This window comes from Ambystoma mexicanum, chromosome 4p (genome assembly GCF_040938575.1).
Source record: "Ambystoma mexicanum isolate Mex_15411 chromosome 4p, UKY_AmexF1_1, whole genome shotgun sequence".
In the NCBI taxonomy this organism is placed as follows: Eukaryota; Metazoa; Chordata; class Amphibia; order Caudata; family Ambystomatidae; genus Ambystoma; species Ambystoma mexicanum.
In genome coordinates this window covers 1,048,977,315-1,048,992,039 of record NC_090927.1, presented here as the reverse complement: position 1 = coordinate 1,048,992,039, position 14,725 = coordinate 1,048,977,315, and the positions used below count along the sequence as shown (strand labels likewise).

Genomic DNA, 14,725 nt, shown 5'->3' with positions numbered 1-14,725 from the left:
CTAACATGCAACACCCTTAACACTGCTAGTTTCAGAAAAGGCATCCCTCGTATCACTGACTAAGCTAACAAAAAAGCAAGTGTGCACATCAGCCCCTTCCCCTCTGATGTGAAAGAATCCGAGGGGAGGGGGCTGGTGTGTGCATTTTTGCTGGTTTCTTGAAACTAGCAGCTCCAAGTTTTGCTCCGTTTGTGCAAATACATTTTTCTGCATGAACACAGTAACACTTTAAAACCGCTGGCTTCAAGAAAGGCTTCTTTCTCCTCTCTAACAAAAAGCTACGTGAGGAAGACCCGTCCCTTACTTCACAAGGGGGGGGTGGGATGTAGGGGGGCTGAAGACTAGAGACATCTCGCTAGACAAAAAACAATTCAATGGCACAATCTGAGAAGTGACTAGCCGGGTGTGAGAGTTAATGGGTCTAGCAAGGTCTGGCAACTAAACCTGTACAAAATGAGTTTACACAGCCAACATGCCAATTTAGTAGCGCCATTCAATCAAACAACAACTACAAAGTGCCATGCAGTCTTAAAACGCAGTGGGCTGGCCATGGAACAGGAAGCAAGGGTGGATACGTGCCATAACAAAATATACATGAAGGAAACAAAAACAGAGCTCCGAGGGTTGAACACCCCCAGCAAAATGTGTGAGACGCATGCATGTTTCAGGTTTGAATATGACCAACCGTTGCCATGACCAAGATTTAGAAAATGATTAGCTATATCTTATTATTTAAGGTTTGATGGGACAATCCAGCTTCTGAAAAACGCTGCACAAATGATTATTAGCATTGTTACCCAGCATGTGGGAAGCATCCGAGGCTTACTGTCTGAAATCCTATACCGAGAACACAAACGTTCCAAGCAGTAGATGCAATGTGCAGGCACAGTGTGTGCAGGAAATGAGCTCGCTGACATTTAGTACATAATCGGCAGTAAGCTTACATTGATTTTCTATAGATGTTTGTGATGAGAGGGCAGCCGGAAGACTGTTGGCAGGCGCACTTCCTGTGCTGCTGGTGCCTCACTCTTACTGCGCAGTAAAACCACCAGCTCGGGTAATGGGCCCAGGAGAATCTCCCCGCGCGGAAGAAGCGCACTTTGCTGCCTGCCCGGCGCGCGCCTGCAGGAAGCAGACTGGAGACAACCGCACTTGCTGGCCGCCACAGCTTCAGTCGCAGACCGGAAGCGCTCTCCATTTCCCTTTTGCGAGGGAAAGATTTTATAAATTCACATTTTGGTCTGCGTTTCGTAACGTATTCTTGCACCCAAGCAAGTTATCAGACTTGTTTCTAAAGCAGCCTCCCACCACGGATAGAAACGGGTCTTAGCGGGCCAGCCTTCCAACTTCGAGCGCGTACATTTAATTGCGTTCTTTTCATATTTGCAGTTCGGGGCAGACCTGATCGCGAATGACAGTTGCAGAAATGTCCAGCCTCTGGCATTCAAGTTCTTGTTTGAGGACTTTTTTCACGTGGACGGTCGTGTCCACGTTCCCACCAGTGGAGGCCCAGATAAAAAGAGGTCACGAGAAACAAACGTGGAGGGCAACCATCACTCTTTATTGCCTTACATCTACCAATCCCCTCTCCTCCTCCTCCTCACTTCCCTTAATTCCCCCCCACCGCCCCATCTCCCATGCACCCCTCCTTTCCTCATACAGCGTCCTCCAATGACAACAGGCAGGGCCAGGCTACTCTACTCTTCACGCTGAATCCAGAGCCATGTTCAGCCCATTTTACAGAGCGCAGGCAGATCGTGCTGGAAGGGGGTCACTCTTGTTTGTTCATGCGCCCCTGTTCTCAAACAGCGGGCTTCCTATTGTTGGTGACATTTCCACGGGCCTACTTGCACACTAGATGTCACATGAGCACTATAAAAAGGGCCATTTGCATTAATACAATTACACAAACTACTCTCAAACTACAACCATATCCTCAGCTTGGCTGATCTTCTGCCACTTCCCTGCTATACCCTGCATAAACTGCTCTCCTGAGCTGCTCATGTTAAGTCGCTCCTTCCATCATTCTACCCTTGTAAAATAAAGCAGATTCATTTGCATTCTGATAGGCCAATATATTAGGGAGGAATGCTTGGTGGATCCACAATTTCAACACAGGTCACTATGGACCGTGCATGGATTTTGGAAATGTAGTTTGGGTGGAACCACCTTGGAAGACCAGCAGTTCACGTGCAATGCATTATGTGAAGGCCCATTTATTGAACAGCTGGAACCAGTGGGTGTTTAGCCCTCCTTCCGTTGTACTGGCTTCAATATACATAAAAAATATGGAAATGAAGGACAACCAATGCAATTGAGGGAAAGTTGCCTCATTGGTACACGAGTTATTTAAAGAGGGCTCTGGCTCTTCTCCTACAACCCACTTCTCTGAACTTCCAATCGGTCTCGGCTTCCTAGCAGTCTTACTCTTCTGATGCACGTTTTACTCAATTTACTACTGCTTTTTGTATGAAAAGTGCTACGGGTGTTGACAAGCGGCAAGTAGGCATTATACAAAACACACCTAAAATTGCTGCAGATGTAATACATTTGTTTAATGTCTTATTTGCAGTTGTAAATGCGCTTCTGGTGTCAAAAATGTCTTAACCAATCGTGCCTTCAGCCACTTATTCATAAGCAGTATCCACGTCTTTGCACACTGCAGTCCTGTTACAAACAAACAAGCATTGGTAAAGGCCACATTTTGGGCTCTGGTACGGGTGTTAGGCATGTGCCAGACAGAGCTATCATATGTCGAGGTACTCCTGCCACTGTGCAGATGTTACCATTTTATGGCCATGTATTGTCCATATGGCAGCGCCTGGAAAATGGCTTTACTATGCCTGCACAAAAGCCAAATCTGTTTGCTTTGCCAAAGCTGGTTAGGCCTGCTAAGCCTTCTAATGCCATTGTAATTGTTTTATGCCTTTAGGTCTTGCTAGGCCATGTTATGCCCGCTAATATGTGGTTTGAATGTTTGCACCCCTACTAACCTGCTCAGCATGCTGCTTTCTACCTTATACTGCACTCCTCCCAAGTGCCACACTGTGATCCTGCCTGCTGGTATTTTGCTTGCACGTGCCCACTTAGATTTAGCTCATATTTATCCCACTGTATATTTTGCCCACTGTGGATTTGCTCCTGGGTGTCCTAATGTAATTTTGCCCCTTTGGGGGTTTGCTCCCAGATGTCCAATGAGCTTTTGCACCCAGGTGCCCAATGAGATTAGTGTCTTTCCATGACTTTGCGGCCCGGTACCCAATGCAAATTGTGTGACTGGTTCCTAGATATCACCATTACCTCGTAAGCATGCCAGTGGCATTCATTAAATTAAAACGCAAGTTGCTGCAATGGTGCCTTATTCTGTTCAAGTATAATTTGTTTTCCCCAACTCCATACACATGATGTAGATCCTGAGAAGGACATACTGACATGTCTATAGATAATCTGCTATTCTCTACAAATGGCACAGATTCCACCAAAAACAGGGTGTTCTGTTTCTGCAAATCATGTAACATTGCTGCCATCCATATTCAGAAAAACTCATTGCAGTATGCTTGAAAGTGCATTAAAACAATATCTAACAATAAAAGCAAATTAACTAACGTGTAATTCCACGAGAGTCAACATACCATGTGTCTTATTCTCTTCAGATCTTAACATTATAGAACTGTTGTAATGCATTTGTAAGTTGCCTGCATGCTTTAAACGCAACTGGGATACATTATTGTATTTTAGAATGTAAAAATATGAATACATCGGATCTGTCTGTAATAGAAATATTCTGGTTACTAAGGGTGTTTTGCACAAGCTTGCTCTTCAATGAATCCCATGACAAGGTATTTTAAATTTACATTGCAGTCAAAAAACTAGTGCCCTGGGAGGGTATCCGGTAATAAAATTGCGGCAAAAATGTTGCAGGTAAAACAAATTGCTGCAAAAATGCTGTGGTTTGACCCGGTAAAGGTGTATCCCATTATACCATTTAAGAAGAGCTGCGGTTGCGGGGGTGTCCCCCGCATCCTTTACACGATTGTGGCAGCAAAACCATGTCATTTTTGCAGCAATATTTTGTATAAACTGCAATTTTTGCCCCGATTTTAAGACATGGAACCCCTGGGAGACCCAAGCTGGTCACGAGTTAACCATCTGCCAATAAGCAGACCTCTGACCCTTCATCAACGAAATCATTAGGCCGGAGTGTATCAATACAGTCACATGCTCAAAGTTCGTAAAATATTGAATAGGGCTACATACTTTTTTAGGAATTGAAGTGCCACAGTCCCCAAGTAGTTCACTACCACCAGATAAGAGTGGAATCTGTTTTTGTCCTTAACAATAGATTAAAAGAAGCAGATCCACTTTGGCTTGGCATGGTCTGTATGGCCGTTAAGTTTCTCTGTACATGATTGATTGAGGAGTGAATCATTAAGCCAAAATGAAACTTTCATGGATAACAAATGAAACCATTCACTTTTATATTTGCACTTAAATGGCAAAACACATTTGTCTGTAACTTTGCGACAAAGTGGTCGATCAGAAAAAAGCAAAAAACTGTTCTGAATTTGGGAGATCAAGCCCCACCAGAGGAGACTAAACATGACATTAATGTTTATCAAGCATTAACACAAATCATAAGTTAAATAACTGTCTGAACTTCATTTGATTTTGCAATTCTAAAAATCCACCTTCCAATTATGGGAAACATTCCTACCAAGACCTATAGGAGAAATATGGATTGTAGTCCAAAATTGTACATACATACATACATGCGCCCACTATTGCAAAAACGTAGCCAGTATCAGGCTTGCTTCCATATGCACACCGAAGATGCACAAAACTTTGTCCAGTTGGAAAATGGCCCAGGGAGCCACCGTAACAAATACTGTTATCTGAATCATTTGTATTGCTGCATTAAGGAGCTACCTTTACTTAAACTAAAAATGCTACCCTGCTGCAGAGATCAAAGACTCTGACAGAAAGCATGTGCGTGGTGTTTAAACTTAGGAGCTCTCCCGCCTGTGAGACAGAAACTTAAAAACCTGGGGAACATATCTGATGCAGAACTCTTTTCCGCACAAAAGAACTCTGGCCAAGAACATCATTTTCAAGCCCATAAAAAAAAAAATCAGGCATCTTCTGCAATTATAATGGCTAATCTTGATTAAGGTAACAATCTAGACTGGCCTCCACAGGAAGGTGTAGCTAGACTGCAGAGTCCAGGATCAGGCAGCAAGAATGGACTTAAACCTCCGAAATGCAAAACATCGTCTGAAAGCGTTCCATTTGTTGTCCGTGGAAACCAGAATCAGGGTCAAGACACACTGCACCACACACACACAAACTCAATGATGTAAAGGTCTGGGCTATATGTGGAGCCTAGCCCCTCACTACAGATGTACAAGGTCTGCAAGTACACATTCACATGGCCACTGGCCTACCAGTTGCTGGAGAGGAAACGGTGCTGGAGGTTTGCTCGTTAAGATTCTCGTTAGGGGAACTATTCCATAAATGTTTATGGCAAGGGCAACCAGGTGGACAGGAGATCTCAATGCCTTTTGCGAGTAGTAGTTAGACCTCTGAAGGCACACCTGCATGCAGCAATGCCTTGAATCTTTGAGGCACGGCTGGTGTCAGAGCGATTTTCTTCCAGTGTGGTTAGCAACCTAGTATTAGTTTTATGGACGTGTTTATTGGTGCATTTACTGGCAAGGCACTTTTTACTATCCTTCTGAGGAAAAGTCTAAAATACACACAGACTCTACATCTGCAATGCAGCATAGCACTTGTCTGCAAATTAACCACACACAGCAGACACCAAATCACAAAGTGTTACGTATTTACCTGCAGCACCGCACGGAGTTGCATAGACAATATGCCTTGCGACTCAAGTTGTGTCCTTTGTAGTATAAATGACAGCTTTGGGTACGCATGGAACTGGCCATATTGACCGTGTGTAAAAGAAAAGTAACACGATAAAAGGTAATCAAAATAATACAGAATGAGGAGCTGCAAACGAAATATGTTAAACTCGGTTTTAAATGTGTGTCAAATGTTTAATTTTACAGTAGATTTCAGAAAAATCAAACAAAAAGCCATACAATCTGTTCTGTAAAGAGCGCATGAAAAACTCCAGTACAGTACACCGGATCATTGAGCAACACATTCATTATGGAGAAGGGGAGCTGCGAGCTGTGAATTTTGGCACTCCTTTTGATGACCATCAAAGAAGGAAAGGTTGAGTGGGGTTGTGTGTATACTTGGTGGGACAAACACGGTGGCTCTTATTTTATCAACCTCAAAAGAATAAGAGGCGTGACCCGGACGGGATAGAAACCGGTGAGCTGCAGGTTAAGTACATGGTCTGTGTTTTAGGGTGAGAGTTAATATACATTATCCTAAGATCACGCCCGTGCAGACATTTTATTCCACCCATCAAATCCCATAGTTCCACCTTTTGTTGTTCACTTCAACCACTGGTTCAAACACAAGCTCACTTACTGCATCAGAGCTGGGTATGTATTGAACAGAGGAGAAGGGTCGATGCATTGGAAAAATGTCAAAAAATGCCAATCGAAGCCACTAGAAAGTGTAGCATAGGTGGTGGGTTCAAACAAAAGAGGGCTGAATATCAAAAGGCTTTACAGATATGTACTCAAGCAATACAACTAGCAGATAACTCGGATATAATTCTTACTTTTGACAGCAGACAAAATGCATTGCATTAAATTGAATATAGCAGCACTGGGGTATGTTCGTATCAACAGCGGAAGGTAAACTGAAGCTTTTAATCTAGGATTGCAATATCCTCACTGCAAGCAACACTTCAGAAAAGTTTGCTCGGTGTGCCTTCTCCCGCCGCCCACACGGTGGCAGTACACGCCCACTGATTGCCGGAGTTCTTACCTGCGTGTAGTCGGTCTCGAGCCGGAGCGGATCAAGCTGCTGCGGCCAGCCAGCCAGCCCGCCCTTTTCATCCGTCGCCCTGTGCTCCAGTGGGTTTGTGTTGAACTGTTCCGTTAGCCACATCTGCGTCCTCACAGAGGGTTGAAGCGGTACCCCAGCCACAGTCTGATGCCCCAAGGGGGAGTACCTCTGCCCGTGGGGCTCGCTCCTTGAGGAAACCGGTTTGCTCTCTGGTAAGGCACAGTAGGTCATGTCTAGGGTATGCCTCCGGTTTGGAGAGCCACCTGAAATACCACAGTCATCGAATTTGTATTTTCCGTCTAGGCCCGACGCTGCCTTTCTGCGTAGTTCTTTGTCTTCAAATTTTAACCGTTCCATGCTGTGATGCAAGCAGCCTGGTCCATTGCCTCGCTTGGGCTGCACCATGGTGCTGTCCCTCCCAAGTCTCTCCAGGCTGCTCCTGGACGCCATCTTCTCCTCGCTTCCATCCTGGCTGCAGGCGTCAGACGTGCTAAGCTTGGACAAGGATGACCACTTCCTCATCGGCCGGGAGTCTTTCATGTCCAGGGAGCCATCGAGGGCCCTGTTGGCTCTGGAGAAGGAGTGGCTGGTGCTCCACTCAGAACCGTTAGGCCGCTCCACTCCCTGGTGCTTAGTGCGCGAGGAGCTGGAAGGCGATGGCATCACATGGGCGGTGGGGATCGAGACCATGGAGCGGCTTGGCTTGAAAGAAGATGCAGAACTGGCGGTTGAGTGATCTAGAAGTAAAGAAAGAATTTATAAATAAAAATGAACCTTTACTTGTCAATAGTCACACCAGTAATTTGCAGCATAAAAACCAAACAGCGGCACCAAGTGCAGCATCAAAAACAATACATCTTTAATATTTCTCCATTTTTAAAAAAGTTTTTTTTGTTTTTTTTTTTTAAGGGGACCGCTGTTGGAGAGCTGAAAGGCATACATACATTATTTGGTAAAATGGGCATAAAAACACAATTGGAGCAGGTATACCAGGGTCTGTGGGGCTACCATAAAGTTGATTATTATTTTTTTTTTTAATACAAATAGTTGGCGAGGGTCACTGCAACTCTCCCTTTCACCCCCTGGGCCCCATTATATACCTTACTCTTACTTACCATTTACCTGTTGTGGTGAGAGGAAAAAAAAAATACTAAAAAAAATGCAGCACAACCGAATTCGGCAAAGTTGCCATTGGGGAAAAGTGAGCTAGACCCTTCACATCAAAGGAATAATTTTCTCTTTAATATTTTTATCTGCATGCCAATGATGGAGAACCTTTTGCAGTACTCTTCTGGGCAGCAAAATTGGGCATTATGGAACCTTTCATCGCTAGGCATCAAGCAGAAGGAACCTAGCACATCTTCAGAAAATTCAAACAAGGGCAACTTCAATTCATCATCTAGGTATTTCTTCTTTCATAGCAAGCCCTTCTCTACCTGGGTTCTTGATTAGAGGCTAGGAGGTAAATCGTGGCACATTAACTTCGGAAAAGAAATGTACAACCGTGCAAAAGGCCTGGGATATTCAAGGGCAAAAGGTAAACCAACTACTGAATGATTTCACAGCTCAACGAATTACATTTTCTTGGCAGATAATATACATGGGTTGTGTACATTATGTTAAACAAATTTGAGAATTCAGCATACTTCCCCCTTCACATAATACAAAGCATGTGGAACATTCAGACTTGACAAGGATTCTGGGTAGAGCAGTGGTAGTCGTTCATTTACAGCATCTAGGAATGTATATTTTTCAGAGTTACTGTGGTCTCCCCTCCTTTGAAAATACATTTGCATAGGTGGACATTAAGCGGAAATCACGAACATACAGAAAGATTAAGAAGGCATGATTTAAGCATGGATGCAATGTATCTGACAGAATGCCACTTGGATCACGATATTCACGGAAAACTGCAGAATGTGTTAAAATTCATAAGTTGAGCACCACCAAAATCACAAATCCTTTGTGGAAATAGTTTCTACACTATTGGAATGCTACCTCTTCAACCGATCACCCTCAACGGGGAGAGTACACAAGCATTCAAATCTGCCTACACCAAACCACTCCTCAAGGACAATTGGCGATATGGAAGACCTCTCAAACCACAGACCAATTGCAAACATTCCCTATCCATCAAAACTATAGGAGATCTATATCTACAAACACACACTGGAACACGTAGAAAATCACCAACTATTGGACCAGGCACAAGTTGGCTTCATACCCATCAGTGGGATGACTATGTATCTTCTGTCTATATGGAACGACCTAAAAACCAACACAGACTCCAACAGGAACTCGGCACTGATACTTTTTGACCTCTCCGCAGCATTCAACAGCCATAACATCCTCCTCAAGAGACTGGAAGAAATAGGGATCACGGACACTGCGCTGCTCTGGATTGTCACCTTCAAAACTATGTGCTTAACAGAGAGCAATCCAAGGCCTAGGTGTGGAATGCATACAAAAGAAAATCACCATCTAACAGCCCACTAGAACACTCAGATTCAGGGAATGGCATCTGCCTACAACCTAAACCTAGCACAAGAAAAAAACATGTTGGATCAGCATTCCCCTGCTTAGCCGTAAAACGCTGGAATTCCCTCCCTAGAGAAATAAGAACTATGAACCATCAGAAAACCTCTAAAAACCTGACTCTTCAACTCTGAATGGGACAAAAATGAATGAACAGCACCCACACACCATGAAAGGAACAAACAATTGAGAAGAACTAGGGAGTAAGTCAGACTGGAGTGCAGGGAAGAGCGCCGTTGGAATAGGAGGGAGACCTAGGTGTACGAGTGAGAGAGCGAGAGCGAGAGAACTGATCCCAGAAGTGATGAACCGGGGGCACAGGGAACAAGTCCCCGTCCCCCAGGGGTACCCCATGGGGGTGGTGAATGCTGCACACCAGGATCTGCTAAAGGGTAAGGGATATGGGCATCACTTAGTCTGAACACCGCAGGTAGAAAAGGTATATCCACTGAATAGCCCATTGAGTTCCCACTCTTCTGCACACAACATATGAGGGGTAAGTGTAGCACACTAGATTGTATGACAGGGGGAAGGGATACGGGTCACAGTCAATCAAAACAGAGGGGTTAGGATAGGATACCACCACTAACCAACCTTACTAGAAAAACTCATCCTTCTGCACACACCTCTCAGACTCAGAACTAAACATAACCAAACATCAACAGCACAACAAACCGCACACACTTCACCACAGCAAAACAACAAAACCAACCACACATAGCCTCACAGAACAGCACACAGCGGTTACCAACCACAAACGCCTACGCTCAGCGAATGGTGGCAATTGAACTGAAGCTGCCAACAGCACATCACAGCGCTCTTGCTCTTTTCTCCTGCTCAGTCCCACTAACCAACTCCCCCCCCCTTCTTGCTTTGCAGATCTTCTAGAGTGCCAAGGAACCATTCAAGTGGCAACAGTGCACAGTAAAAGAACCGTTAGCATAAGATGGGCACCAGATACTCAAGTTGGGAATTTTGGGGGGGCGCTGTTGAGCGCCGAACAAGATGGCCGCCTGAACGTGCCTCTCTGCGGCAGGCAGTCACAGGATCCTTTTTGCGGCACCTTCCTGCACTCGTGCGTGACTCCTGAGGGCACGACTCGATCGCGGACGATCCGGGCTGCATTTGGACCGAACCCCGACACAAAACGGGGCCGGGGACCCTGAGATCCGGACATCTCCCCGCCCCTCCCCAACCTGCGAGGCGGTTTCGCGCCGGCGTCCATCCCCCGGCTGCGGGACGTACCGGGCCTGTTCGATTGCTGGTGCCGCCACTAGTCCCAACGAGGATCCTCACCCACTCCTGCCGGGGCTTGCTGACTGTGGGGCCTCCCCGGAGCCCGGTCCCTGCATTCCTTCCCCTCGCGGAGGGGCGGCACATACGGCTGCGGCCGCGGCGCAATCCGACGCCTCGTGGGGTGTCCTTGGCGCCGCTGCGGCCCGGCCCTCCCCGGACCGTGATCCTGCTCGCCGGGGGAGCCGACTGCTGGAGGACCCCCCCTCAGGGATACTTCAGTGAAGGGGTCGAGCTGCGGCGCTCCCCTGGACGCCTGGTGCCGCGCTCCCCTGCTGACACACACCGCAGGGCCCTGGGCCCAATAAGGTACATGGTGCGTGGGGGGGTACCGCCTCACTCCGTGGCCCGAGTGCTGGCGGTGCCCGCCTCTGTAGCTTGGGGCTCACTTTGCTGTGCACTGGCACTCTCACCCGGCACAGTCGGCTTCGCCCTGAGGTTGCATCACCCGGGTGCCCCTCTCCCCCGCAGACTGGCTTGTGATCTGGCAATTGACTTGGGGTGCCCTGGGCTACGCCAGCCACCCACATCACATCTACTTTGGGGGGCCTCCTGGCCTGAGGATCCTTGGGGTTTGGTTCATCCCACATTGCTGTTCTGGAGCCTCAGCCTGTCCATCTCATCGGTGGGACACAAGGCCGGTTGGTGCTCTTCCCTACCCCTCCTACAGACTTGCTTGTACTACCATACCTTGACCAGGGCTCTCACGGTGGCCACTGCACACCACCACTCTTAGCCCCTGTGTCGTCTACACCTGATCTTTCCGGTCTTCGCCTCCCGCACCGCGGGGGCAGGTAGCACCTCCACAGGCCCCACACAAACGGGTCCACAGTCGCTGACCTCCTCTCTGGAAAATCACCTGCTCTACATCACGCCCTGCGAGGTTCCCATACCTCCTTTTCTTGAGCTGCTGGGATCCCCCACTTACTCTATTGGAACTCCAACCTTGCCAGGATGACCAAGGGGGTCTCTAAGAAACAGAGCTCCATCAATATGTTCGCGAAGACGCCGGTGAGATCGCCAGAGGAAACCGAGCAGGCTCCCACGGCGTCATCATCCGCCATAGCTCCGGAGTCTCAAAACATGGACTTTATTCGGGAGGGCTTCACCGCCCTCCACTCAAAATTAGATGACATGAACGGTACTATATCCTCTATCAAGGCCCATATTGAGAGGACAGATAGCCGGGTGGCGGAGGTCGAGACAAGGGTGGGCTCCGCTGAGGATGCATTGGGTGCCCTGAGCTCCGAGGTCATCGCCCTTTCCAATCGAGTCCTTGACGTGGAAAAGAAGAACGAGTCCTTGACGTGGAAAAGAAGAACGAGGACTTGGAATCCCGAACAAGGCGCAATAACCTTCGTATCATCGGCGTTCCCGAGAATGAGGTTCATGAATCAATGGAAGATTTTGTCGAACATACATTGCTGACACTCCTCGATTCACCCAGACTTTCTCCACAATTTTCCATAGAGCGTGCGCACCGAGCACTAATGGCTAAACCCAGGCCTGGCGCTCCTCCTCGGCCCATCATAGCCCGTGTGCTGAATTTTCGTGACCGCGATGCCCTCCTCAGGGCCGCGAGGCTCAAGGGTGAGCTCTTACTGGGTGGTGCGAGGATCCACCTTTACCCAGACTTCTCGGTGGCCGTCCAACGTGAATGCAAGACTTTCCTGGCGGTAAAGCGCAGGCTGCGTGATCTCTCAGTTAAATACGCCATGCTCTACCCCGCCAAACTCTGTATAGAACACGCCAACCGGGTGTTGTTCTTCACTCTTCCAGAAGAGGCCTCTAAGTTCCTGGACGAACATTTCCCAGGCTGATACCCCCTCTCTGTTCAAGGTCCTATTGCTACCCTTTGGCCCGGTCAAGGAGGGCCCACACCCAGCCACCTTCCTATACTGGAGTCACACTAGTTTTCTATTCTGTAACCTGTTTAGAATGTTCACCGTCACGAATATGTGCCGCGTCAACATGTGCAACATCTCCGCCCAAGTTACGTACAAGTTCTCGCTGTTGGCACCTTTCATTTCACTTTGTCCTGCCGCTGCCCGGAGAGACACGGCCAATCCGGCCTACAGCCCCCCAGGCGCTGATGCCTTTGGTTTGGTTTTTGTTGAGGGGTTTTGGGTTTGTCATCCCTCTATTTGGGGGAGGGATGTGGGTGGGGGTGGAACATGTTGGGGGTTATGTTACAAAAAGCTTGGCGTTGGCAGCAATTACGGACCGCAAGGTGGTACTCAACGACTGTTACTGCAGGGTCGCTAAACTGGCCCATTGGCTATTGGTATTTTCTCTGATATATTTGTCCCAGCATCAATGTCTGGGAGCGACCTGACTTTTTTGAGTTGGAATGTTCGGGGGTTGGGTAACTACAAAAAGATGAGGCAGCTACAGCTACTGGCTGAGCGTCATGGATCCAAGGTTCTTTTCTTACAAGAGACACATGCCCGCACGGAACAGTGCATGAGATTTGCCAAATCATGGGGCCCCCACAGATTCTCCACCGATTTCTCTTCCCAAAGCCGTGGGGTCATGACCCTCATCCATAAGAGTCAAGTTCACTCTCATCTCCTCACACATAGACCCTCAGGGCAGATATGTACTGCTTCATGCTACGCTTCAAAATAAGGAGATAGTCCTGCTGAACATTTATGGTCCCAACATAGATGATCCAGATTTCTATGTACAGGTCTCGTCTGGGGGGGAGGGGGGGATTTTAACACAAGCCCTCGACAGGTCTGGGTCCAAACCTCGTCAACTTTCTAGAGCAGCCTACGCTGCACTATCGTCCCTTCCCCGTCTCGCCATGGTTGATGCATGGAGGTTCTTTTACCCGGATTCCCGCGTTTATTCTTTCTACTCTTCGGTCCATGATTCTTATTCCCGTATTGACAGATGGGTGATCTCCAATGTACTAGTAAAGAATGTCATACAGCTACAGATTCTCCCCAGGACCCTGTCTGACCACTCTCCTGTGACCATTACCATGGATTGGGGGCCGGATCCGGGCTGTACCCGACGTTGGAGGCTGAAGCCTCTTTCCCTGCTAGACCCGGAGTTTTGTTCCGAGCTCGAGCTATCCATCGAGGAGTTCTTTGAGACAAACACAGGCTCGGTAACATCGCAAGCCATTCTATGGGAGACCTTCAAGGTCTATATTAGAGGGATGGCGCTGTCGAAGGAGAACGGTGTTCTTAAATCGATCCGTAGAAACCTCGCAGAGAGCAAATCTAAATTATCGACCCTTGAGGCTCAATGTTCACTACACTCCACTCCGGGAACCCTGGCTAACATCGGGGTGGAGCTGGATACGTTCCGTTCCCTGGCGGAGCGCGAACAAAAATTCTTGGATAACCCTGGCATGGCGAGAAGATACGGGGAGGGCAAGCGCCCTGGCCGATTTCTGGCGAGACTTATCCGTCACGAGACTGGGTCCCCGCATATACTTGGGATTGAGAGACCGGACGGCTCCATGGCGGTCACCTCACAAGACATCAATACTGAATTTTTCACGTTCTATGAAACCCTATATTCCAACTCTGATGAGGTGCCAGCGGCGGAGATTGACTCCTTCCTCGATACCCTTCCATTGACGACTCTCTCCGGAGTCCGCGGGTTCCCTTGATTCCCCACTTACGCTTGAGGAGCTCTCCGATACGGTGGACTCCTTATCCTCGGGGAGGGCCCCTGGCTCGGATGGTATCCCAGTTGAATTTTATAAGCGCTATAAACAACTATTGCTCCCTCACCTGTTGGCTCTCTGGGAGGAGTCGGTTGAAGCCGGGGTATTTCCCCCCTCACTCCGTGAAGCCACAATTACGGTACTACTTAAACCTGGTAAATCCCCCTCACAATGCGGTTCATACCGCCCGCTCTCACTTATAAATTGTGATGTCAAAATATTCGCTAAGGCACTAGCACTCCTGTTGGCTCCCCTCTTGCCATCTGTCATCCATCCGGATCAGGGGGG

General features: G+C 47.8%; 1 protein-coding gene across 2 annotated transcripts in view; it reads right to left on the bottom strand.

Annotated features, from left to right (window-relative positions):
- The window catches only part of CEP85L (centrosomal protein 85 like), a 1,005,009-nt gene that overhangs the window by 635,120 nt on the left and 355,164 nt on the right, over nt 1–14,725 (bottom strand). For both annotated transcript variants that reach the window (XM_069606618.1, XM_069606619.1), the window contains one exon: nt 6,907–7,664. In XM_069606618.1, coding sequence (XP_069462719.1) covers nt 6,907–7,664 — 758 coding nt within the window. The remainder of the gene's footprint in view (nt 1–6,906; nt 7,665–14,725) is intronic.